A 25,396-nucleotide genomic window follows, 5' to 3' on the forward strand; every position below is an offset into this window, starting at 1 on the left:
ATTGCGAATACAACGACCCAATCTTGACTTTTTTGGTGGCATGACTTAGTTTCTTACTGAACCTGAACAAAAAATAAAATTTGTATCTCCAATTTCTTCTTTCAATATGTTTTTAATGTTTGACAGGAAATGCTTTGATTTGCTTGTAGAGGGCGCAGTAGTAGGGGCACGGGGAAACGCTAAAAAAATAGATATATTCGCAGCCGCAGATAAGCTATCAACATCAAAAGTAGTCAATAACCGAGCTGGAACCTCAACGCATGTTCTCTAAAAATTTGGGCATAAACGGTTCAGAACTGTATTGCAGGGTTTGATCTGCTGCAAGCTGTAAACGCGCTTCAGTTACCCTTGCCCTGTCGCGATTATTATTTTGAGAGTGAATCAAATCGATTGCTGCAGAACGCGACTGCCTAACTCTCAATCGTTTTCTCTCAAGCCTATCTGCTCGTCTTTCTGCTGATTCCTCTATGTGCATTTGCATTGCTCTCTGCCGCTCAGTCTCTCGGAAGGAGGCCCGTTCTTCGTCAGTCATATTCGTAATCTTACGTCTTTTTGCTTCTGTATTGCGAATACAACGACCCAATCTCGACTTTTTTGGTGGCATGACTTCGTTTCTTACTGAACCTGAACAAAAAATAAAATTTGTATCTCCAATTTCTTCTTTCAATATGTTTTTAATGTTTGACAGGAAATGCTTTGATTTGCTTGTAGAGGGCGCAGTAGTAGGGGCACGGGGAAACGCTAAAAAAATATATATATTCGCAGCCGCAGATAAGCTATCAACATCAAAAGTAGTCAATAACCGAGCTGGAACCTCAACGCATGTTCTCTAAAAATTTGGGCATAAACGGTTCAGAACTGTAATGCAGGGTTTGATCTGCTGCAAGCTGTAAACGCGCTTCAGTTACCCTTGCCCTGTCGCGATCATTATTTTGAGAGTGAATCAAATCGATTGCTGCAGAACGCGACTGCCTAACTCTCAATCGTTTTCTCTCAAGCCTATCTGCTCGTCTTTCTGCTGATTCCTCTATGTGCATTTGCATTGCTCTCTGCCGCTCAGTCTCTCGGAAGGAGGCCCGTTCTTCGTCAGTCATATTCGTAATCTTACGTCTTTTTGCTTCTGTATTGCGAATACAACGACCCAATCTCGACTTTTTTGGTGGCATGACTTCGTTTCTTACTGAACCTGAACAAAAAATAAAATTTGTATCTCCAATTTCTTCTTTCAATATGTTTTTAATGTTTGACAGGAAATGCTTTGATTTGCTTGTAGAGGGCGCAGTAGTAGGGGCACGGGGAAACGCTAAAAAAATTGATATATTCGCAGCCGCAGATAAGCTATCAACATCAAAAGTAGTCAATAACCGAGCTGGAACCTCAACGCATGTTCTCTAAAAATTTGGGCATAAACGGTTCAGAACTTTTCAAGTTTCTTCTTTCAATATGTTTTGAATGTTTGACAGGAAATGCTTTGATTCAGCTGGCTGCCTGTAGATGGCGCAGCAGTAGGGTCACTTGGAAACGCTAAGGGTGGACTACCCCTAACATTTAGGGGGATGAAAAATAGATGTTGGCCTATTCTCATAGATACCGGATAAGCACAAAAAATTTCATCAAAATCGGTCAAGCCGTTTCGGAGGAGTAAGGGCACGAAAACTGTGACACGAGAATTTTATATATTAGATTATATATCGTTATATATATATATATAATACTATATCAACTATATATATATATCGTTATATATATATATATAATACTATATCAACTATATATGTACATCCATATGTACATCATACATATCTAGAACACAGCAAAAATAAAAGAAAAACTAACAGAAAAGCCAACACAGGCAAAAGCAAGAATGCAAAAAAAAGGAAAATGAAAGAAAAGCTAAATTCTTCTATGAATAAAAGGGGAATCAAAAGAGAGCAAAGCATAAACAAAATCAAAAAATAAATGCTAAAATGCTTTAAATTGTACTCCTTTTAAAAGATTCATTATATCATAGCATACTTTTTGGGAGAATTGAAATCTCTAAATACGTTAAAATTAGGAACCTAAAATTCATAAATAAAATAACACGAAAATAAAGCAAATAGGAATTACTGAAAACTTAAAATGCTTAAGAGGAATACTTCTTGGAAATAAATTATATTAAAAATATATTTACATTATTTCAATGAATGTTTTAGTTTTACTTTGTTATAGTAACTGAGTAAAATTTATCTCACTGTCTCTTGTTAAATTATAAAAATACAAACAAAAAATAATAAAAGAAACAAATATTAATATAAATAAAAAAGAAAACAATACTAAAACTTTTTATATTATCGATTTTTGTTGGGGCCCCGATGACAGCCTTGTTATGAATTTTCCCCCAAACACCTAGAAGAAATTAAAAAACCAAATAAATAAAGGGGAAGGAGCGGAAAGAGAAAACAAAGAAATAAAGAAGGATAATTGGGTGGCTCCTGTTATTTTTTTGCTTTCTTCTTTTTAAACCGCCCATTTTTCTTTTTGGTTTTCCTTTGGTTTCCTTTTCCTTTTTCTTTTTATTTTATTATTTTGTTACTCCCATTTTACCCACTGAATTTTGCAGTTTTCCTCCTCCACGCTCATTTTCTGCATTTTTCCCAGCTCTCTCTGTCTCTCTTTCACTCTGTCTCTCTATCTCTTTTTCTCCAGCTCTTGTTTTGCACTTTTGTGCTTGCCTGCTTTTAGGCGCTAAAAACTTTTCGCTAATGCGAGAGCGAGATGGCGTCCAACTTTACAACGTCCTTTGCTATTTGTGTCTCTCTTCCACGTATCACACACAACCCCCCCACAAAGCATTGAGCGTCCTTCACCACCTCCCCCATTCCACTCCTTCTTCATCTTCTTCTTCTCCTTCACCTCCTTTTCCTCCTCCTCCTTGTCTGTCTGTGTGCCATTAAATTCGTTGGAAATTTAATTTGTGCTCGAGACAAGAAAAGCCACACACACAGAGAGCGAGATGGCAACAAAGAGAGAGGGAAAGAGAAAGAGAATGAGGGGTAGAGAGAGACAGGTAAGAGGGAGATGGATCAGCTGTTTTTTCGAGCCGGAAAATGGCAACTTTTGTGACTTTAATACCGGCTAAAATAATCAACTAAAGAGAACTTACAGATGCAAGGGGACAACTCTCTGGCATTATAAATTATTAAAGGATTCTTTAAAGGGGAAATGGATACTAAATAAAATGTGTATCTATTTTGGTTTGTTTTTTTTTTTAATTTAAATCTTATTAATGGGTATTCCATTGACAAACTGAAAGTTCTCCGATACAAAAGATACTTTACAAATTCAAGCTACAAATTCAGTTAAGATTGAGATACTTTAGAATGTATAATGATTTTCTTTTATATTTAATTAGTCTTTATCTTTATATATAATCTACATATTTTATTATGTACCCTTTCCCGGATAGTATATTCTTAGTCAGGAGCCTAAAACTAAGTGAAGGAATCATTTCCGACGCTATAAATCATATATATTCTTGATCAGCATCCACAACCGAATCGATCTAGCTATCTTGGAAAGAAAAATAAATTTTGGAAATTTTTTCAACATTTTATAAGCGGTTACATCGTTTAAATTTTTAAAATTTGACGAAATAATTGAATTTTTTAAATTTTAAAACTCTATATAGAGATTTGTTAACCTTTAAAAAATGGAATTAATTGAATTAAAGGCTTTTTTGGCCTAGTTATGATTAATTTTCTACGCAAGGGTATAGCTATTTCGGATCCCACAAACTAACTTTCTTACTTGTTCAACTTTACAGGAGAATCATCAAATTAAACAACAAATATATACTAGCAATATTATTAGTTCAATTATCAATTAATTAATCAAAATAAAATGAAATTGCAATTACGTATACGTAATGAGCAATATAAATTAAATAAATTATCTATTAGTGGACACTTGAAAGGCTTAATAGCTTAGTAGTAAATGTATTTTGCAAATCGAAATGATGATTCATTTCCTAATCACCAAATCACTTTGTTCGATCAACGGAATCGAGTTAATCGATTAAATGGAGCAAATCGAAGCAATAAACCAAGTAAACGTTGTCAGGATGTTATCATCAATGTCGAGAAACCTGTCTGCACATATATTTATATATATACAAGTATATAAGTATGTAATATATAGGTTATATATTTACTATAAGACAGTTGCCATGTATCAATCGATCTATCACTTGAAACACTCACAACACTCAGAGCGATGGGGTATGGATACCCAGGAGACACTTGAATATTAATGAGTTCGAATTTGCAAATTTGCATTTTAGCTCATTTAGTTTGTAGTTTAACATTAGCCATCGATGAGTTATCATCTCTACTACAGTTTGGACTTTCCCGCTAATACAACACACACACCTGTCACACCTGCTACACACACTAGATTATAAATATAATACAATAAAGACAAAAGACCACAAAACAAAGAGAGAAATAGCACAGAAAACGGGTTGTTAAGTGTGTGGAAAAATCACAAATGACTCATGACTCATGACACTCATATGGGAGACCATTCATTCATTTAGATTAGTATTATTATTATTAGTATTATTGCGTACATTGCCCTTTTTCTTCCGCTGTGATAATAGGCACTCCTTCTCTTTACACTCTATATAACTATATATTATATACACGCGATATCTGAGGGCTCTCTGTTATCTAAATCATCTACAAGCAAAGTACGATATCGTGAAAATTATAAATAATTGTCAAGAGTTATCACAACACACGTTGATGTATATAAATATTTTAATATTACTTAATGCCTAAAGTGACCCAATAAAGGGTATACTTGAGTGAGTTATAGAAAATATTCAAGTAATAATAAATATTTACATTGAAAACAAGGGACTTTAGCTTTTACAAACTCTGAGATTTGTTTAGGTATTATTATTTATGGAAAGTATTTATTTATTACAAAATTATTAAAGGTATTTATAGAAATAAAAACGGACAGACATGACGAAATCGTTTTGCCAATAAAGAATATACTTTATATAATTTATTTTCGGGTTTTTCATTATTTTTTAACCATCAAATGAATATTATTATTACTATTATCAAAATATTTATAAACAAGTAAGGAAACTAATTTCGGATTTAAAGAAATTGATATGCTCTTGCAGTTTGTAATTAAATTAAGCCATAATTACAATATTCTTTAAATAGATATTTTTTTAAAATTTTTTTTGACATATAAAAATTTAAAAAACTCATAACTAAGTCAAAATTTCATCAATTTTTATTCGGAAAGCCGTTATATATTAGTTTTTAGTAGTTTTATAAATCTGCATACTCAATTTAAATTCTTAATTAATTTCAAAATTTTCCAATTTTTGAAACCCCTTTTATTTAACAAAAAAAATAAAAAAAATTTTGAAAAAAAAAAATTTTTTTCAGAAAATCGCTAGAAAGATTCGCCTGTTGATGCTGATCAAGAATATATATGATTTATAGGGTCGGAAATGACTCCTTGACTTTGTTTTAAGCTTCTTATTTAAATTTTAATACCTGGGAAAGTATATATAAAATCTAGCAAAACTTTTGAATTGAAATAACGAATTAAATAATAAATAAATTGTTACAAATAAATTGTTACTAATTTGCAGATTTATATGTACACTTTTGGCAAGAAATAAATAATAGAAAAACAGCAATCTAGTCAAATTGTTTTTCCCTTTTTGTACCCTTTCAATTGTTTAATTTTTATTGTTTCTTTCTATTTTTATTTTCATGGCTATTTTGCATTCCAGCTGTTTTTACAGCTGTTTTGCCATAGAGTTCTTTGTCATTTTACACTAGAAGTCAGTCAGCAAATTTTGCCCCTGGCTCTTTGTTCTTCCAGTTTCAGTTGCATGTTATAATGTTTATTTTTATTATTATTATTATTTCAGCGATATGCAATTAGTATTCAATTTCATAAGCAAAGTCAGAAGCTTGCAGAAAAATTCTAAAGCACACAAATTTACTCCAATTACAAGATCTCAGCGAAATTCAAAGAGTATCTTTTGATAATAACAAAAAATGGGAAATAACAATGAAGTAAATTTAAAGAATGTCTTGGAAAATAAGCTTTTTACTATAATTTTAGCTCTCTTTTGAAGGTAAATCTTTACTTAAAACCCAAGATCATACATTGTTGAATATCATTTAGTACAAAAAAAAAAAGCAAAACTGGTTAAACGTGTAAATAATACTATACCTAGTACTAAGCAACATTGCCACCAACTTGCAAATTTTCACATCAAGTTGCGAAAGCAATTTCCTGTCCATACAAAAGATACAAAGAATCCGGATGAAGACGAACGGACAGGCGAACGGACAGGCGAACGGACAGACGGACATACGATCATCATCCATCCCCACTCCCCACCTCTCTTCACTACTTATTTTCATAGCTGTACATTGAACTTTTGCCAACACAAAAAAACAACACTATAACTCACTAAATATAGATATAGGAATATATATATACAAATATATACATATATATATAGAGGGAAAGGGTTGAAGTAGGAGATTAGGTGCGATTTATGGCCAACCAGTCAGCGTTGTTCGCATGAAATTCAACTCTGCCCTGGACTGCAAAGGTTTCTCATAAACAATTGATACAAAAATCCCATCAAAATAAGCACACACACACACAAAATCCAATTCTATACGTAATACGGAATGTGTGTGAAACAGTATAGAGTTGTAAATGGACACACATATCGTAAAATATCGAAATATATTGCATTTTTATACCATTTAGGGTATTATCATGCAGTCAGAAGCTGAAAACTAAGTGAAGGAGTCATTTCCGACCCTATAAATCATATATATTCTTGATCAGCATTAACAGACGAATCGATCTAGCTATGTTTGGCAGAGAAATAAATTTTCGAATTTTTTCAACATTTTCTAAGGGGTAAAAATTGTCAAAAAAAGTATAAAATTATGAATTTTTTAAAATTTTTTATTAAGTATGCAGATTTGTAATCAGTGTAAAAACTAATATAGGACAGCTTTCCGAATTAAAATTAATGGATTTTTGGCTCAGTTATGAGATTTTTAAACTTTAATTTCTTGACAAAAATGTTAATATAAAAATATTAATAAATATCGATTAAAAAATGGTATTGCACCTTCAGTCAGAAGCTTAAAAGAAAGTGAAGAATTCATTTCTGACCCTTTAAATCATATATATTCTTGATCAGCACAAAAAAACAAATCTTTCTAGCTATTTTCTGGAGAAAAAAAATGTTCAAATATTTTCAATATTTTTTTCACAAAAAAAAGATCATTAAAATTTTAAAATAATTTTTAATTTTATTACGTTTTTTATTGAGTATGCAGATTTGTTAACCTTAAAAAAAGTAGTATTGAACTGCTTTCCAAATTGAAATTAAAACATTTTTGGCTTAGTTATGAGTTTTTTAATATCTGATTTTTCAATAAAAATTGTCATATGAAAATATCGATAAATATTGATTCAAAGAAAGCTTACGATCGATTTCTGATTAAATCCTATAATTCAGTTGCAAACTAAAAGCAATTCGGCTTTCCGAAGTACGTTTTATTTGTTTTTAAGTATTAAAAACTATTCAAATTATATTTAAAATATTAAAATATAGATTGTGTATTATAACCATTTGGTTTTTATATAGTTTTTAAAAGATCATAATAAATAACCAATGGTTAAGTTCCGGTTACCTTTAGGTTTATCTTTATTTACGTTTTAAATCTATATTTTCATTATCATTTCATTAATATTCTTTTAATTTTTTAGTTAATTGTTTAGGTTATTTAAACAAAAATATATGTAAAGTTTTAACTTAAGTTTTGCCTAACAATTCGAATTCCTTCATCTTTATTTTATATTAAATTCCCTGCACTTTATAAACCTTCATGTGATTTATTCAATATCAAAATCTATACAATATATATTTTTCCCTTCTCATATTTCATTCATTGATTGAGTGTTTTTCCCACAGTGTGTATAAATATGTGTGAGATTTTTTTTTATTTAACGGAAACGAGGGAAAAAGCTACAAAATTGTCCTATCTAATCTGGGTTGTACAAAAAAAAAACTAGAAAAAAACGTTGCCATGCATCACCACACAATAAATAAGCCGCTCTCTCTATCTTTTCCACTCTGACGAACTCAACAACAAAAAACAATAAAAAAAAAACAGCAACAATTGCAAATGGAACTAAAAAAAATGCGCGCCAAAAACGGGGCCATGAATTAATCGGTTTTTGTTGCTTTTCCTCTTAATTATTATTATACTTTATATATTATTATTATTATTATTATTATTATTTGTGGCGGCTGTTTCTAATCTAATCGGAAAGCAGAACAAACGTACAACGAAATGCCGTGTTAAATAAATAATAATGCACAATAAAAGTCATAAACCTTATCGCCATTTAATAATCTAAAGATTATAATGTGTGTGTGTGTGTTCGAAACAGGAACGTGACATTGGTGAAACCGAGATTATTGTCGTTATCAATATGTCGTGAACGTTATCACAAATCGATTGACGGGATCCAACGATCGAAGAAAACTAAACGCGGAAGAGAATGGTAACGAGGTAACAACAAGTATTAAAGTATCAATGATCAATGGAGGTAGAAAATATATGATAGATAAGATAAGGTAAGAGTGGAGACAGGGCTTAAAAAAAAGAAAAGAAAAACAAAATAAAAAAAGGAGGTCATAAAGCTGAGTCAAAGACAGGTGGCAATTATGATAGAGAGCTTCAAAATTGAGCTAAAATTAGAGCAGTCTTAGTTATCATTTGATATTAACAATTACAAGTACTAAATATACAAATATAATCACATTTCTGGACTCTATTTTTCTTGTTGATAACAATATTTATAACTTTTCTTTGCTTATTGAAATTTTTTTTTTTTTTTTGTATACAACAAGCTCTCATTTCAGTCTGGGAAATACGATAAATAACCGCAACTATAATCCAGCAAGTACGCAATATGATAACTGCTGACTATTGATTCCAGAATTCCGATCGAAGTCAATAAAAATAGAATTTTGATACAGGGGTGGAGCGGAGGGGGGGAGGGGAGTGGGAAATGCCAGTAAAGCTTATCAAAAATTCAATAGGCAATCATCATCATCAAAAACGAATAAGGGAATGAGAAGCCGGAAAAGTTTCCAATACGCTTGGGAATGTGAACAAATGTTGTGGGTTTTGACCCCCGAGGCTTATAGTTCTTTCGTCTTTGACTTTTTGTCTTTCCGATTAACTGTGGTAAAGGTATAGTAATATGGAAAATATATATATGATATTATATATACCCCTATAAATCGAAGAAGTTGCAAGAGAAAAGAGCTAAGAGAGCACAGAAAAGATTGCAGATACCGTATCGAAAAGTTCAACAGATACAAATATAATATTAATACAGATGTAATAACTATTATATTACTATATATTATAATATATATAAATATATATCCATCATTATTAATAAATTCTTTTACTACGAATGCTATAAAAGCCTTATTAAGCTTACAATTAAATTATTTTATTTTTAAAACATGGTTTGGCATCAAAATTCAAGGTGAGAAGCCCCCTAAGAAGGATATCTAAGTAGACTAAGTAATTTAAAAGTCGTCATTATCTTGTTACACGAATATATATATTTTAAATATATACATTTAGCTTTTAAATGTCTTTAATTGACTCATATTGTACTAAGAAATTTCTTTAGCTAATTATATATGTTATTTTTAGATTACTTGGGGAATTCCTAAAGTTTTTATAGGAAATATTTTGGGGAAATACTATTTGTTTTTATTCCCATTGTTTTTCTATCCTTTTCTTTTATAAATCTGCTCTTTTCATTATTTTTAATGTTCTCTGCCTCTTTGTATCTTCGTCTCAATATCTCTGTTTATTTTGTATCTTCGCCTCTGTATCTTTGTATCTTCGTACTAAAGTCTCTGTATCTGCGCCTCTCTGTCTCTGTATCTTTGTATCTTCGTCTCTCTGTCTCTGTATCTTTGTATCTTCTTCTTTCTGTCTCTGTATCTTTGTATCTTCTTCTCCCTGTCTCTGTATCTTTCTATCTTCTCTTTGTATCTTCGTCTCTCTGTCTCTGTATCTTTGTATCTTCGTCTCTCTATCTTTTGCTGTCTGCTCGCTGTCTCACTATCTTGCTATCTCTGTCCATCTTGGGGTCGTTGCAGTGCAAAACTATAGTTGAAGGTGATTTCATAATGAGTGCTTTTCCTCCGCTTTTCCGATGTTTTCCCATCCCCCCCCCCATCTCCTCGTCTTTATGCCACTTCTCGTCGTCTCTATTTCTCTTATTCTCTCATTCTCCTTCTCTCTGTTTTATTGTGTTTTTTATTTTCCTTTTGGGGCCGCTGCACTTTTTGCATTGTTTTTGTTATTGCGCTCTGTGCAAAAATAGACATTGTCTGGACGTCGACAGCGACGCTGACGGCGACTGTGACTGCGGCAGCGACAGCGACCGCGTCAATTGTTAATTATACTTGGCTTTTCCCTCGCTTTATTTTATTTTTGTCGTGTTTGCCTGCTTTTTTCCGTTTTCTTTAATTATATTTCATTACGTATGTGCATTTTATTGGCATTTTTTTATCTGTGTGTGTGTAGGTTTTCTTTTTTTTTTTTTTGCGTTTTTTGCCTTTTCCTCTCGTTTCGGTTGGCGCCCCCTGGCGGGTCGCGTCTGCAAACTGCACTTCCCCAATGCGATTTATTATTGGGATAGGTCATAAGTTGGATTTATTTATATATATTACCCATATGCCAATGCCAAGTACAAAGAGCTTCGATATAATGATAAAAACCTATCGATAATTTCGATAAAAATGGTTTTGGAGATAGTAGGAGAAAAGCATCGATAAATAACTAAGCTCTATTTGAATATTTCGATAAGTTATCAAAGAATCTTATATGGAATATTTCCAATGCCTTGCTTAATTACCAATTAAAGCAAGTTAAAACAGTTTCAGATATATTATAAAACAGCTATTGATAATTTTAATAAATAATCGAAAGATGTAAGAGAAGCTAAGCAATCATATATCCTATCAAAATTCCAAAACCAAATAAGAAGAAGGTATTTATATGCTCTGTAAATATTGTAGAATATTTACCAATAAATATTTGTTGAATTTGAAGTTGTAAAAGACAAATAAAAACAGACTTCAAAACATTTGACGCTCCCCAGTAAATTAATTAATGATTTAAAGAGCAAATTAAACACAAAGTAGTTTATTGTGCGCTCTAAATAATTAATAGGCTCGTGTTCATTTTCCTTTCGAAAAACTTGATTGAAAGTCTTTTGCAATCGAATGTTATAACAAATTATGTTCACTGTTAAAGTATATTGTGTAATTTGATATATAGAAATGTGATTGGTTTAAGGAAAATCATTTTTAAGGTCGCGGGCTTAAAAGATTATCCCCGCAAGTCAATTGCTAAAAAGCATATGGGAAATAAATTTAAAAAGTACTTTTTGGTAGAGTAAAATTAATCGATCGAAAAACTTTCCATCAAGGCGAAGTTCAAATTGATTTACAATTCCCCCCAAAAAATAAATACAGTTCTCAAACCCCAATTCCCAATCAACCTTCTTCCAATTCCTTCCCCCAAATTCGCCCAAAAACTTCTGCAGCAAAAAGAAAAACTTCAACCATTCCGCCCACTTCTTGAAATATTCAAAATAGAAATCCAAAACTTTTCGCTAAAAGTTACAAACTAACGAAATAGTTGGCGGCTAAGAGAAACACAAAAAAAAAAAAAAACAGAACACAGAAATACAAAAAGAGAGAAAAACTAACAACTGAAAATGGGCGAAAACTTTTTTGTTTCTTTGAATGAATTTTAAAGTCGATGGGATGGCGTTTCTTTGTTTATTTTTATAGCTGCATATTCGATAACAAAAGGCCTCCCTCCTCCTCAAGCTACCAGATACACACAAAGACTAGCAGATACAGATACCTAATGCAGATACATTTGTATCTCTGCCTTGGCTATGACTTTTCCATTATTTATTTGCTCCCCCCACAGTATCGAATGTGCATAAGTAAATAAACTTAACTGAAACAGAGTACCAGTATTTGTATCTTGTATTTTCTTAGGCCCTTATATAAATGTAAACATTCTTCTTGTTCTTTTTTTTTTTTTGTAAATTAAAATAACGCATGGTGTGTAATTATCAATATCAAAAGCAGTAATCATTTTTAATTGGAGCTTGTTGGTGTTGTTGTTCAATAAACTGAAGCTTTAGATGGATTTGGAAGCAAAGTATTAACAAATAAGAAAGGAAACTTAACTTGGGGAAGCCGAAGCTTATATACTCTTGCAGTTAGCTATTGAAATATAGGATCGTATTGGAAATTTATCATAACCAAGGTTAAAATATTCGTATTTTTAGTATGGATCTATATATTTCTATATGGCAATATTTTCAATAAATCAAATTTTTAGAAACGCATAACTAAGCCAAAAATGGATTCATTTTGAAACGGAAAATGTCTTATGCTATTTTTTATTAGCTTTATAAATCTGCATAATTTATTTAAAATTGAAAAAAGAAATCGAATTTTTATCAAATTAAAAAAAAATAATAATAATAATATAAAATTATGAAAAAAAAATTTAAAAAACCTCCCTGATATAGCTAGATTGAGTGGGCTGTTAATGCTGATCAAGAATATATCTGATTTATAGGGTCGAAAATGACTATTTCACTTAGTTTTAAGCTTCTGACCCGAAAAAGTGTATTAAAATATTTTATTTTCTTTACTCTAATTTCTATTCAAATAATACTTTATTAAAAACCACATCAAAAAGTATTTTATTTATGTTTTCAAGAATTTTAAACTTAGTTTCTATCGATTAAATTCAAAAAGCTGCACTAATCGGTAATAATTTTATTGTGAAAATGTTTGCAACTAAATAAATAACAAAATAAATAATAAAAAATAAAAATAAAAATAAAATAAATAAAAAAATAATAAAAATCTATGAACACATTATACCACCATGTTCCAAATCCAATTTTCTCTATTAAATTCGATATATATACCGATAAATAAATTAAATAATCGAAAAATGAAGTAAATTAATTTTTAAATGAACTATAAATGTGACAGATTTTATATATTCGATATATAAACCGATAAATAAATAAAATAATCGAAAAATAAAACAAAATCATTATTAAATATATATAGATTTCATAAATACACTTAAGGTTTATTACAATTTAATACAATTTGAGCTCTATAAATAGCATTTCCCTTTAGTCAAAGCGCAATCATGGGTTAAAAATGGCACACGAAAAAAAAAACACACGCAAAGTAGAAACGACGGAATGGAAAAATCAGAAAAGTTGGCGGAAAAATATAATATAGACAAGGCAACAAAAAAATAATAATAAAAAAGGGAGAGGGCCATACTATAATATCGACAAATGACTGACAAGCAAAACCATAACAACAACAACAAAAACATCAATGACACACACACACACACACACAACCCTATATGTATGTGTGAGTGCAAAGTGCCGGGTCGATAAACAAAATACAAAAAAATACAAATACAACAAAAAAAAAAAAGCAAACAAGCAAAAAGCAGCGCTGCTCACTCTGCCGCTGCTCTGCCAGCGTCGACAGCGTGCTGCCAGCTGATAGCGGGCGTCGTCGCGTTTGACTCATTAAATATTTTGCAACCTTGACCGTTCGAAAAAGCGATTAAAAATGTGATGTTTATATGTAGTTGTGTGTGTGTGTGTGTGTGTGTGTGTGTGAGTGAGTGCTTGCCCCCTTGTGAATGAAACAAAAACTGTTGACATTTTTTGCACACAAATATTAGATAGAGAAGGGAAAAGCAAAAACGATAAATAAAACTAAACGATTAATGAACAAAACGATAAATGCAACACGATAAATGCAACACGATAAATGCAACACGATAAATGCAACACGATAAATTCAACACGATAAATACAACAAACAAAAAGGTAAAATAACAGTTGAAAGACAAATAAAACTAAAAGATAAATAAAACTGAAAGAAAAATAACACCAAAAGAAAACTACAACTAAACGATAAAACAAACTAAACAAGAAATAAAACTAAGAGAAAAATAAAACGAAACGACAGATAAATAAAATAGAACGATAAATAAAACGGAACGATTAATAAACTAAACGATAAATAAAACGATAACAATAAATAAAAGCTCGAAGACAAATAAAACTCAACGATAAATAAAAATGAAAAATTAATATAACTAAATGGTTAACAAAATAAAACGATAAATCACAACAGATAAATAAAACAGAACGATAAATAAAACGAAACGATTAATAAACTAAACGATAAATAAAACATAACATTAAATAAAAGCTAGAAGACAAATAAAACTAAACGAGAAATACAAGTGAAAGATAAATATAACTTAATGATTAACAAAATAAAACGATAAATCAAACTAACAGATAAATAGAACAGAACGATAAATAAAACAAAACGATAAATATTTAAACGATACACGAAACGAGAACAAAATAAAATCATTGATTGTAAAAAAAGAACCTGAACTATACAAAATGCGGACAATAAATGATGAGAAAAAGATAATTTATATAGTTAATCGTTAAATGTATCGAAATATAATTAAATATACATTTTCCTTGACAAATTCCAATAACTTTCCTTAAAACATGTAAAATTAAAATTGAAAAGAAATCAAATTTAAAAGAACTAGGTTATTAATCCATAAAAACTCACAATATAACTACTTTTCAAACATAATTAGCAATGATTAAATTCAATAAATGGTTTAATAAAAACCCGTAAAGCAGCTTTGAAATGAAAAGCTTACATTACAAGCTCTTTTCCAACTCAATTAGCAACGATTACATTCGATAACTTCACCGATAAAATGCGATAACTTAACTCTGAATTGATTTAAAGCCCAAAGAATACAAAAGAGAGTAGAATAAGAGAAAACTAATACCCATTAGTGCGGTTGTATGTAGTTTACAGAGAGAGAGTAAGAGTTTTCCAGAGAAAAATGTGATAAAGTCCCCCCAAAAAACAGAAGAGAAAAGAAAAGAAGAACCAGCAAAGAAGCTTTTTATCGTTTTACTTGCTTTTCTTTACAGTTTTGTTGCCTTGGCTTGGCTTTCTTTTCCCTCCCATTTACAGTTCGTATTTTTCCTTCTTTCTTTCTTTTCTTTTTTTTCCTGCGGAAAAGACAAACAACACAAAAGGGAACAGATTCTGGACTCTCATGACATTCTAATGAAGTTAAATTGCCATTAGGAGAGTGTAGTAGTATATGTGTGTTGTGTGTGTTTCCATTTCCATTTCAATTTTGATTTCAATTTCAGTACAAGTCGAGCATAAATATCTGAGATCTGGAACTAAACTGTGGCTTGCACAGAAGGAAAACCGGGTGGAAATGTATCTATGGGGGTGAGAGAGTGCCATTAAAAGTCGATTAACAGATGAATTTTCTTCCCTTAACATTTGAATTTTGTGGTTATATTTTTGTTTCAATTTCTACCTACCCTTTGGGATTGAAATTTGTAGTTTTTTTGATATATGAATGGAATAGTTTCAATAGAAAAGATACCCTATATATAGTTCTTTTTAATTATATCAGTATTCCAACAATCTTAATTATACCTTTTCGATCTGCATTTAAACCATGATTACATCATGTTTTTAGTTATTTGTTTTAATTTTCCCTATTTATCTTTATTTGAATATATATAATATATATGTATAATATTTTAAAGACCTTTTTGGGGCTTATTTTTTATCTAGATCTTCCGGGGTTTTTTTTTGTAATTTTTTAGTTTTAATTTGTATTATCTTGTGCTAATCTCTTTGGCAAACAACAGTTTTTTATCTCTATACCAAATGACATCAATCACTGAAACTTTTTCCGCAAGAAAATGTATACAAAAACACAAAAACCAACAACTTTAAATTGCGTTCTAATTTGGCAAACACGACAAAGAAAAAAAAGAAGAAAAAACAAGAAAGATTAAACAGAACTTTGATGTATTTTTTATATCCCTTAGATAACTTTAAAAATGGGTTTTTTCGTTTACAATTTGGAACATTTCTTCTACTCTTAATTGATGTCATTTAAGATGGTCGAAAAAAAAAGAAAGAAAATGGTTGAAAATTGTATAAAATGGGGGAAAAAAAGGATGGATGGATGGATTTCCTTTTATTTCCTTCACTCTCTCTCTCTCTCTCTTCTTACACAGTTGTAATCGTCATTGTGGCAGGTCAATGGTGTTAAATTACATATAATTATTTTTAGTTTCCTTTTTTCACTCATCAGCTTCCCCCCCCCCCCTCCTCTTCCAATCCTTTGTATTTTCAAGTGATTTTCCTTTGACTGCTTCCACTTAGCAAAGCCACAACTTGAACCTCATTATTATCATTATTATAACGTCATCTGTGTGTTTGTTTTTTTATTTTCATTTGCTACGTTTTCCGGACTTTTTTATGGCTCTATTTCAACGCCTCTTCGCCCCTTTCCTTCCATCATTTTTCTATTTTTGCAATGACTCATTACCTACCAACTGGCGTTGAATGCAAATTATGAAATCAATTCAAATGCAAAAATGCTGGTAAGCGATATTTCGCTTTGAAGGTTTCCCCCGACTCATCAAAAAAGAAAAACAACAAGAGAAAACGAAATAAATGCGGAAATATGCCAAAGGAGGAGGTGGAATGTGTTTAATTTCTATGAATTGCAAGTGTTTTTCTGGTGAAACAGCTGAATGGAACAATGAAATGCTAAATGGAATGAAAAACAGCTGAGTTGAAAGCGGAGACAGTTAAACTTGGCGTAAAAACAGCTGACTAGAACAAAAACCAAGTGGAAATGGGACAAAGAAACGTGAAATGGAACAAAAATAACTCAAAAAGGAAACATTGAACATCTACTAAAAGACGGAGGAACAGCTGAATGAAACAGAAAACCTTTAAATGGAACGGGAAACAGTTAAGAACAACAGATAAGAGTTGACCAGAACAAAAAACAGGTGAATATGGAACAGAGAATAGCTGAATGGAACACAGAACTACTGAAAATGAAACAGAGAATATCCAAAAGATACTGAGATACCGCTGAACTAAAAGAATGGAACAGCGATAAGCTGAATAAACCAGCGAACAGCGGAATAGAACAGTAAATAGTTGAATGGAATTAGGAACAAAAGGAATGAAACAGGGTTTCAATAGTAATTGCCAGCGAAAACTGTATTTTTAGTAAATAAACTGTTACTACTCGTATCTGAAACATATTTATAAAACCTCTCTAATATTCAAATGTAAAAAAAAATAAATCTATATACTCTTTAAAACTGATTGGAAAATCTTAAATATTTCCAAGCAAACAATTTCAAACATTTCCTTTCATTAAAATTCAAATGAATAATAAATGTTAGACATGAATACATAATAGTTTCTCTCCAAAGTTCGGAGGGGCTTATTAAAGTCATAAATAAATAAAGTTTATGGAACTTAATATTATCAGAGACAATAGAAGAAGAGCATTAGCATAACATTGAAAATGGAAACTGGTTTCAGCTTAATTTAAGTAATCTGTAACCAGTGGCATTGAAACAAGTCAAGGTCAGTCTAAAAGGTTCTGAGAATGAAACAGTTTTATTAACAAGAAATCAATCTTGAAGGAATCTTGAGTATTCTTTATATATTTTCAAGTGGCGTCACCTTCAACTTCCCACTCAAGAAGCATTAATATAAAACCCCCCTATTTTTTCAGGTTTATTTCCATCACAGAGAAAGAAATCTAATCTCAACTGACTGAGTTTCCGAGAATTTTAATTGCAAAATGCCGCGGCGACTGATAAAGGAAATCTGAGTGGCTTAAATTGCATTTTCTGAGCATTGAAGAGCGCTGCAATATATGATAATAATAATAACAAATAAGTAATCCCCTCATTAGGAAAATAACTATCCTTGACAGCAGGGTGGGTTCAGGTTCTCTCTTTTTTTCAAGTGCTCACTAAAAATACATAAATATTTTCATTATTAATGTTTACCTCCTTCATGGAAAATCCCAAGCCCACACAGAGAAGCAAAAAAAAATAAATAAATAAATAAACCCTGCATGGAAATTATATTTTTTTCCAGCGAAGGAAAATAGGGAAAACTAATACCCTGGCAGCAACATTATTTTCATCTTCCTTTCATTATTCTGCTGCGCACAAGGATGGCAAAGGAAAAGTGCAATTCGCGGGAAAATGATACGAAACCTACACAGCAAAAAAAAGGAAAATATATATATATTAGGAAGATAGGGACAGGAGGAAAACCATATAATTGATTGAAGAAAAATAAAGCCCAAGGAAAAGCCGTAACCAATTAGAGGAAAATTGTATGAAAAATGTAGCAGGGGAGCTATAGCTAAAATTGTTCAAGGAAAACTAATACAAATTTGCAAGAAAATGTAAGTCAATACTTTAGCTCTTTCATCTGTTTATATATATAAAAATATCTAGAAGAAAATGATTTTCCAGAGAAAAATAATACTCGAAAGTCGGGCAAAGAATAACTAATAGCTCGTATTACTGAAAACTATAATAAAGATGAAGAGCTGCAAATTGGACAAATGAGATCAATAAAAAACAATTTAAACCAATTGTAAATAAAGCAAGTTTAAGGCACAAAAAATAAAATGTTCAACCAATTATAGAGCAAATTTAAGACATAAAATAAAGATGAAAACAAAGGAAGTCAAAAGGAAAATGAAATCCTAACTAATAATTCTGATTTAAACTCGAATTTCTATATCAAAAAAAATATATATAATTAAAGAAAAATACTGACAAAAGGCCGCAAGGGAAAATTATGTTATGAAAAAAAAAGGAAAACAATTCCAACTGACTGCCCAGGAAATCATTTCACTTTTTCCTTCCACCTCAATGCAAATAAATGCAATTTGCGAAACCTTTTTTTATTATCGTATTTATTGTAAGCAATATTGACAGTCAATCTCGAGTTCAACTGACAGGTGGAATAATAATAAATTCAAATAATTCTTGATTTTAATTCACAATTATTAAAATTACATGTCCAAAAAAATATATATTTTTTGACAGTTTGTTCGAAAGTATAGGAAAATATATATATATACTTTATTTGATTTAAATTACCAAATACAATATGCTGAAAGCAAAATGCCATTTTTAATTATTGCCACCTGGTTAAATTTGAATTAAATATTTGAAATGAATTTTCTAAAGAAATTACTAAAGGGAAAGAGTATTTCAAAGAAGTTCTCAAAGAATAAATGGAGAATATTATTTTATTTTCATTTTAACTGAATACGAATATGATTAAAAATGATTCATCAGTTTACATTATTTTTTTACTATTATTTACACAAAATTTGGGTTCTAAATAACTCCGTTTTTTATTTAATTGAGTTTATCAATATAGTTTTTTTTTAAACCCTTTTTTAGGGTATTTTAATTTTAGTTGGAAACTTGAAACTAAGTGAAGGAATCATTTCCGACCCTATAAATCATATATATTCTTGATCAGCATCAACATCCGAATCGATCTAGGCATCTTAAGGAGAAAAATACATTTTTCAAAATTTTACAAGGGATTAATCCATAAAACTTGTCAAAAATTTTGGAAAAAATTTTAAATTTGTAAATCGTTAAATTAAGTATGCAGATTTATTAACCTAATAAAAACTAACATAGAGCAGCTTTCCGAATTTAAATTAATGCATTTTTGGCCTTGTTATGAGATTTTTAAACATTGATTTTTCGACAAAAATTGTCATAGAAAAATATCAATAAATATCGAATCAAATAATCGATAACTGATGATCGATTTCCATTTGGAACCCAAATTTCTAAAGCAAACTGCAAAGGGTATATAAGCTTCGACTACCCAAAGTTAGTTTTTCCTTCTTGTTAGACTTTCTTTTAATACGATTTTAAATCCCAAGCAAGTCTTACTATATATCTTCTATATATTTGATTTTTTTTAAGCATTTCCCCAACTAAATATAGTTCAAATAAATATATTAAAAACTTAAATATAACCTAATGTTTCACTAATTTCTTTTTCGACTTCTACTACTTTTCCTTAAGTCTGACTGAGCTGATTTCTTCTATGCATTTTCTTTTCTTTAACTTTTCTTTAAGTTTTCCTTTACTTTTTTTTTGCTTTGCACTTTTTCCTTATACAGGAAATGAGCTTTGCGGCGGAAATTTGTTTGTGGGAAAATTCGATTTTCCGTTTTACCGATTTGCGGTATCTTAAATTACTTGAATTAAGAGTTGAGCAAAAAACAAAAACTCACCTGTGAATCGATGATGCACCTGATGGCAGGCGTTGCTGATACGCGGACATGTTGGCGGCCTGCTGCTGCTGCTTTTGGTGTTGCTGCTGCTGCTGCTGCTGCTGCTGCTGCTGTTGCTGGTGCTGCTGCTGTTGCGTTGTTTTACTTTGCTGATTAGAGACTGATGATTGATGCAAATGATGGGACGTTGGTCCATTATCATGCTGCTGCTGCTGCTGCTGCTGCAACTGTTGCTGGTTGCTGCTAGCAACGCGCTGCTGCTGCTGCTGCTGCTGTTGCTGCTGCAAATGCTGCTGCTGCGCACCGTTGGGTGTGTTATTGTTGCTGCTGCTGTTGTTGTTGTTGTTGTTGTTACTGCTACTGCTGCTGCTGCTGTTGCTGCTGCTGCTACTACTGTTGTTGTTGTTGCTGTTGCTGTTGCTGTTGCTGTTGCTGTTGCTGCTGCTGCTGCTGCTGTTGTTTGTGGGCGGCGGAGCACCGACCTGCACTGAAGTGGAGCGTATAGCTGCTTCCATTTCATGCCGAACTCTTTTGGCTTAAACACTTGTTTTGGCGCCCAGAATAGATCGATTCAAAATTGATTAATGTGTTGCTGCTGTTGCTGCTGCTGCTGCTGCTGCTGCTGTTGCTGCTGTTGTTGCTGTAGCCGCCAACAGCATTGCACTGCGACATTCTCTCCGGAGAAATGCCCCGCACACACAACAAAAAAAAAATCAATTTCTTTTATGTATGTCACTTGTTGTATTTTATTTTTATTACTATTTATTATTATATATTTCCTGGTATTATTATGTGGCTGTTGCTGCCACAACAGCACAGTTGTTGTTGTTGTTGTAGCCCTTTTTTTAATGGCTCTGCATTTTTTTATTTTTTTGTTGCTTGCACTTCTTCTTGATGTATTAATTATTATTTTTCCTTTTTGCTATTTTTTTATATATATTTATAAATATTATTGAATATTTCTTTTCTTCAATTTGTATTATTTCTTTTTTTTTTAATCTATTTACACACACAAACACATAGAGACACACACACTGCTGTAAGGATAAGGATATAAGACAATTATATAGACACACACACACACACATTGATTGGTTTTCCTTCAATTCTTTTTCACAACAACAAAAAATACAAAAAATATATATAGATTTAAGAGTTGGTTTTTGTGCGTTTTTCTTCGTTTTTTCTCTCTCTATATATATTAATTATATATATATATATATTTTATTTGTAATCCCCTAAAAAACCGAACCGAACCGAACCGAACCGCACCGAAAAACACGACACTACGAATTTTTCCATTAATTAACAGCTTTGCACACCACTATTTCTTTTTTCTTTTTTTTATATTACGCATTTGGTCAGTCTCTCCTTCTCGCTCGCTCGCTCGGCTCTCTCTTTCGCTCTATCACAAGAAACACACGAGGAAAAAAAATCAACTAAATGTAATAGATGAGAAGCAAGTAAAGAAGTTAACTTTTCCGCCGATGTTGTGTTTTCGTTCGATTTTCAACCTGCAAAAAAAGTGACAGAAAGAGAAAAGAACACTTTGATTAGTTGAATTGCTAAAAATAAAGTAATAAATAAGGGGCTGGGGAGGGGGAGAGAGAGAGAGAAACAAATAACGATAGCAGGCATAGCAGGTTAGATGATTAGAAAATCGATAATGGCCATAAATATTCCAGTTGATAAAGTCCCCCCAGACCGGTTTTCAGTTTCAGTTTGAAGTGCAACCAAAGGCAGTCGCATTATCGCAATCGCATTATCGTCTGCCAGCGATTACGATTACGATTACGATTACGATTATATTTCTGTCATTGAATTGCCTCGACTGACTTTTGGTTATCGACAGGGAGCTTAAGGTATTTACGGCCAAAAAGTCCTTCAAAAATACATATATAATATAAGCCAATTCCATAAATTATCTAGAGGTGAAGAAAAAGCAACATTTTCAACATATCGATATTTTTAGATTTTTATTTCTAATGTTTCAAAAGCAAAGGGTCAACTTTTTCTTCAAAATAAATTGTATAAAATATTAATTGATATTAATATTAGGTTTTATAGTTTCCTATATGGAAATTGACTTAATTGGTGATATTTTACAAACACGATAGTCGCCAAAAAATATCGATTATTTTTAAATAGAGATTTTTTCTTGGTCTAAAATTGATAATATATTTTTAATTAACATTTTTATTTTCCCTTCAATGACAGTATGAATAAGTTCAAATACATTAATCCTTAATCTTTAAATAAATAGAGGTGCTATAAGTAATAAACAAAAAAAACATAGCCCCTAGATGTCTTATAAACAATCAAAAATCCCAAACACAAAGTTCATTCAATTCCCATAATTATTTTGAAATAAAAAGCAATTACTGAAATCAATTGAAATTCAAATTCACAGCAAAATGAATGATTCAACAAAATTTAGTTTTTTAAATTGTTTTCTTAATTGAAGAAAGAAAAAAAAAAGGTTTAATTATTCCGGAAATTTACTCATACATTTTTTAACTACGTTTTGTGAATATAATGTTTAAGATGTTATAAAGTAATTATATTTTAATACCAAAAAGGTTAAAAATTACAAAAATAACTCTAGAATTTAATAAATAATAAATGTCTTGAAAATGAGTCACAGCTTGATTTTAAGGCTAGTTTATTTTTAAGTTTTCAAAGCCCTTTAAGCGAATAAGAAGAGGAAGATAATGATGATGTCCGATGATAATGAAGAAGAACTCATCAATAATTTTTCGCCCACTCATCTATCATTCGATATCAAACACACACACACACACACACACACACAAGCACACTTGAGAACCGTACGAAAAGGAGAAGATGGAAACAGCTGCTATGTGCTGTGAAATCCGGCAACGTCGCTACATCTTCCTATCTCTTTCGCTCCCACCTCCCAGTATATTTTCGGTATTTTTGGCCACATGTTTTTTTTTATCTTATGCCAAACGAAATACTAAATACTCTACTATAAATACTAAACAAAAATTCACACTATCATGAAAATTGAGCGCACAACGAAAATTGAATTGAATTTAAGCTGCGAAAATTAAGCAAGAAATTCCGCAAAACCAAGTAAAATAAAAGTCCGAGCGTGCGGCAGCGGCGGTAAAAGAAAAGCACACACACACACAGGGGAGGGGGGAAACAAAAAAAGAAGAAAAAAAAAAATGAAAAATCAACCAGGCGTCGCAAGCAAAGCAATAAAAATACACAGAAGCAGACAAGGCAACGTTGCCAAACTTCCCACAAGTGTGAGTGAGAGGCAAGACAAAAAGGAAAGAAACAAAAAAAAAACTTAAGCACGCGTAAGATTAAAGTAGCGCCGTTGCCAATTTTCACCCAAAGGCAGGCAGCATGGCAAAAAGCAAAAGGCAAAAAGCAGAAAGCTTGAAAACAGCCCCAGTGCAAACAAATTAATATAAAAAAATAACAACACACACACACTCACACACACTCACATACACGCAGCAAACACAGTCGACGACAAAATGCATGAAAAGGAAGCTTAAAAACTACATATAAGAAAACAAAATAACAGAAACAGAAGACACATACACACACAAAAAAAATAAGAAACCAAAAAGAGAAACACTAGCAAAAAGCTGCATTATAATAATAATAATAAAAAATACATTGAACACTGTTAAACAAATGTTAAACCCTAATTTTAAAAGCCAATAAAAGTAAATAAAGAAAAATACCATATTATTTTTTTTTCATAATAAATAGTAAACCCTTTTTCGCTCACTGTAACAGAGTGTACTGTAATAGCTTAACGAAAAAAAAAACAACAACAACAACAGCAACTCAAAGAAGAAGACGAAAATGATGCCGAGGCACATGTTCAAGAGCGAGAGCGCGACAGAGAGGGGCAGATGGCGTGTAAGTGCGATACCATGCGAGTGAAAGAGAGACCACGCAACACAAGGGGGCTCTGCGCACAAGTCAAGCGGAAGAGCGACTGAGAGCCGGCGGTGGAGAGCGAAAGGGATTCCAACCTACAACAAATAAACGACCCATCGAAGCAGTAATGGAGCAACGACTAAGAAGAAGCAGAAGCAGAAGCAGAAGAAGAGGTGAAACGGGGTGGAGGGTGGAGGGGGGGAGGTGTACAAGCAAACGCTCGAGGATGAAAGAGATGGAACAGGAGGAGAGGCCACTGCTGAGGTTGAGCAAAAACAGAAAAGGAGAACACAGCAGCAGCGGCAGCAGCAGCAGCGACAGCAGCAACAACAACAAAACGCGGGAACTTTTATACAGCCAGCAACAGCAAAGCAGGTCCACGTTAACACACAGTGGGTGCCAAAAAGAAGTAATCATTATCAAATACATATATTTACAAAGTAAATATTATAATAATTATATTATTTTTCTAAACAATTTTATTTTAATGCATATCTATATATATATTATATATATTATAATAATTATATTATTTTTCTAAATGCATATCTATTTTTTTTTTATCAATTATCATTTAAATAATATTAAATTAGAAACCTTGACACACTTTATTTGCAGTCAGTTAACTTTTTTTCCCTTTGACAAAACATAAATTACTGCAATTTAGACAGGTGCTATAATTGCGTAAATATTGTAATAATTATTATAGTTAGTAATATTTTAAATTTTTATTTTATTTCATATTTATTTAGTTTTAATCAATAATCATTTAAATAATATTAAATTAGAAACCTTGACACACTTTATTTGCAGTCAGTTAAGTTTTTTTCCCATAAATTACTGCAATTTAGACAGGTGCTATAATTGCGAACACCACTGTGCATACAGGCATACACTTAAAATGTACACGAAAGCAAACAGTAGGCGGGCATGGCAAATATAACGAGAGAACGAGCCCGGGGAAGGGGGGGGGGAGCGGCTACAGTGGGTGGCGGTGTGTGGGGTGTGTGCAGGGGAGCCAGAGACATCGTGCGCAGGAACGCTTGTCCTAGTGT

At 31.6% G+C, this 25,396-nt stretch overlaps 1 protein-coding gene across 1 annotated transcript in view; it reads right to left on the bottom strand.

Moving 5' to 3' along the window:
• The window catches only part of Smr (nuclear receptor corepressor smrter), a 79,794-nt gene that overhangs the window by 44,668 nt on the left and 9,730 nt on the right, over positions 1-25,396 (bottom strand). Inside the window, exon 2 of the mRNA XM_086835308.1 lies at positions 20,415-21,451. Within this exon, the coding sequence (XP_086691434.1) occupies positions 20,415-20,929 (515 nt within the window). The 5' untranslated portion in view covers positions 20,930-21,451. The remainder of the gene's footprint in view (positions 1-20,414; positions 21,452-25,396) is intronic.

This window comes from Drosophila serrata, unplaced genomic scaffold (genome assembly GCF_035046125.1).
Source record: "Drosophila serrata isolate PLE 108 unplaced genomic scaffold, ASM3504612v1 contig_276, whole genome shotgun sequence".
Classification (NCBI taxonomy): domain Eukaryota; kingdom Metazoa; phylum Arthropoda; class Insecta; order Diptera; family Drosophilidae; genus Drosophila; species Drosophila serrata.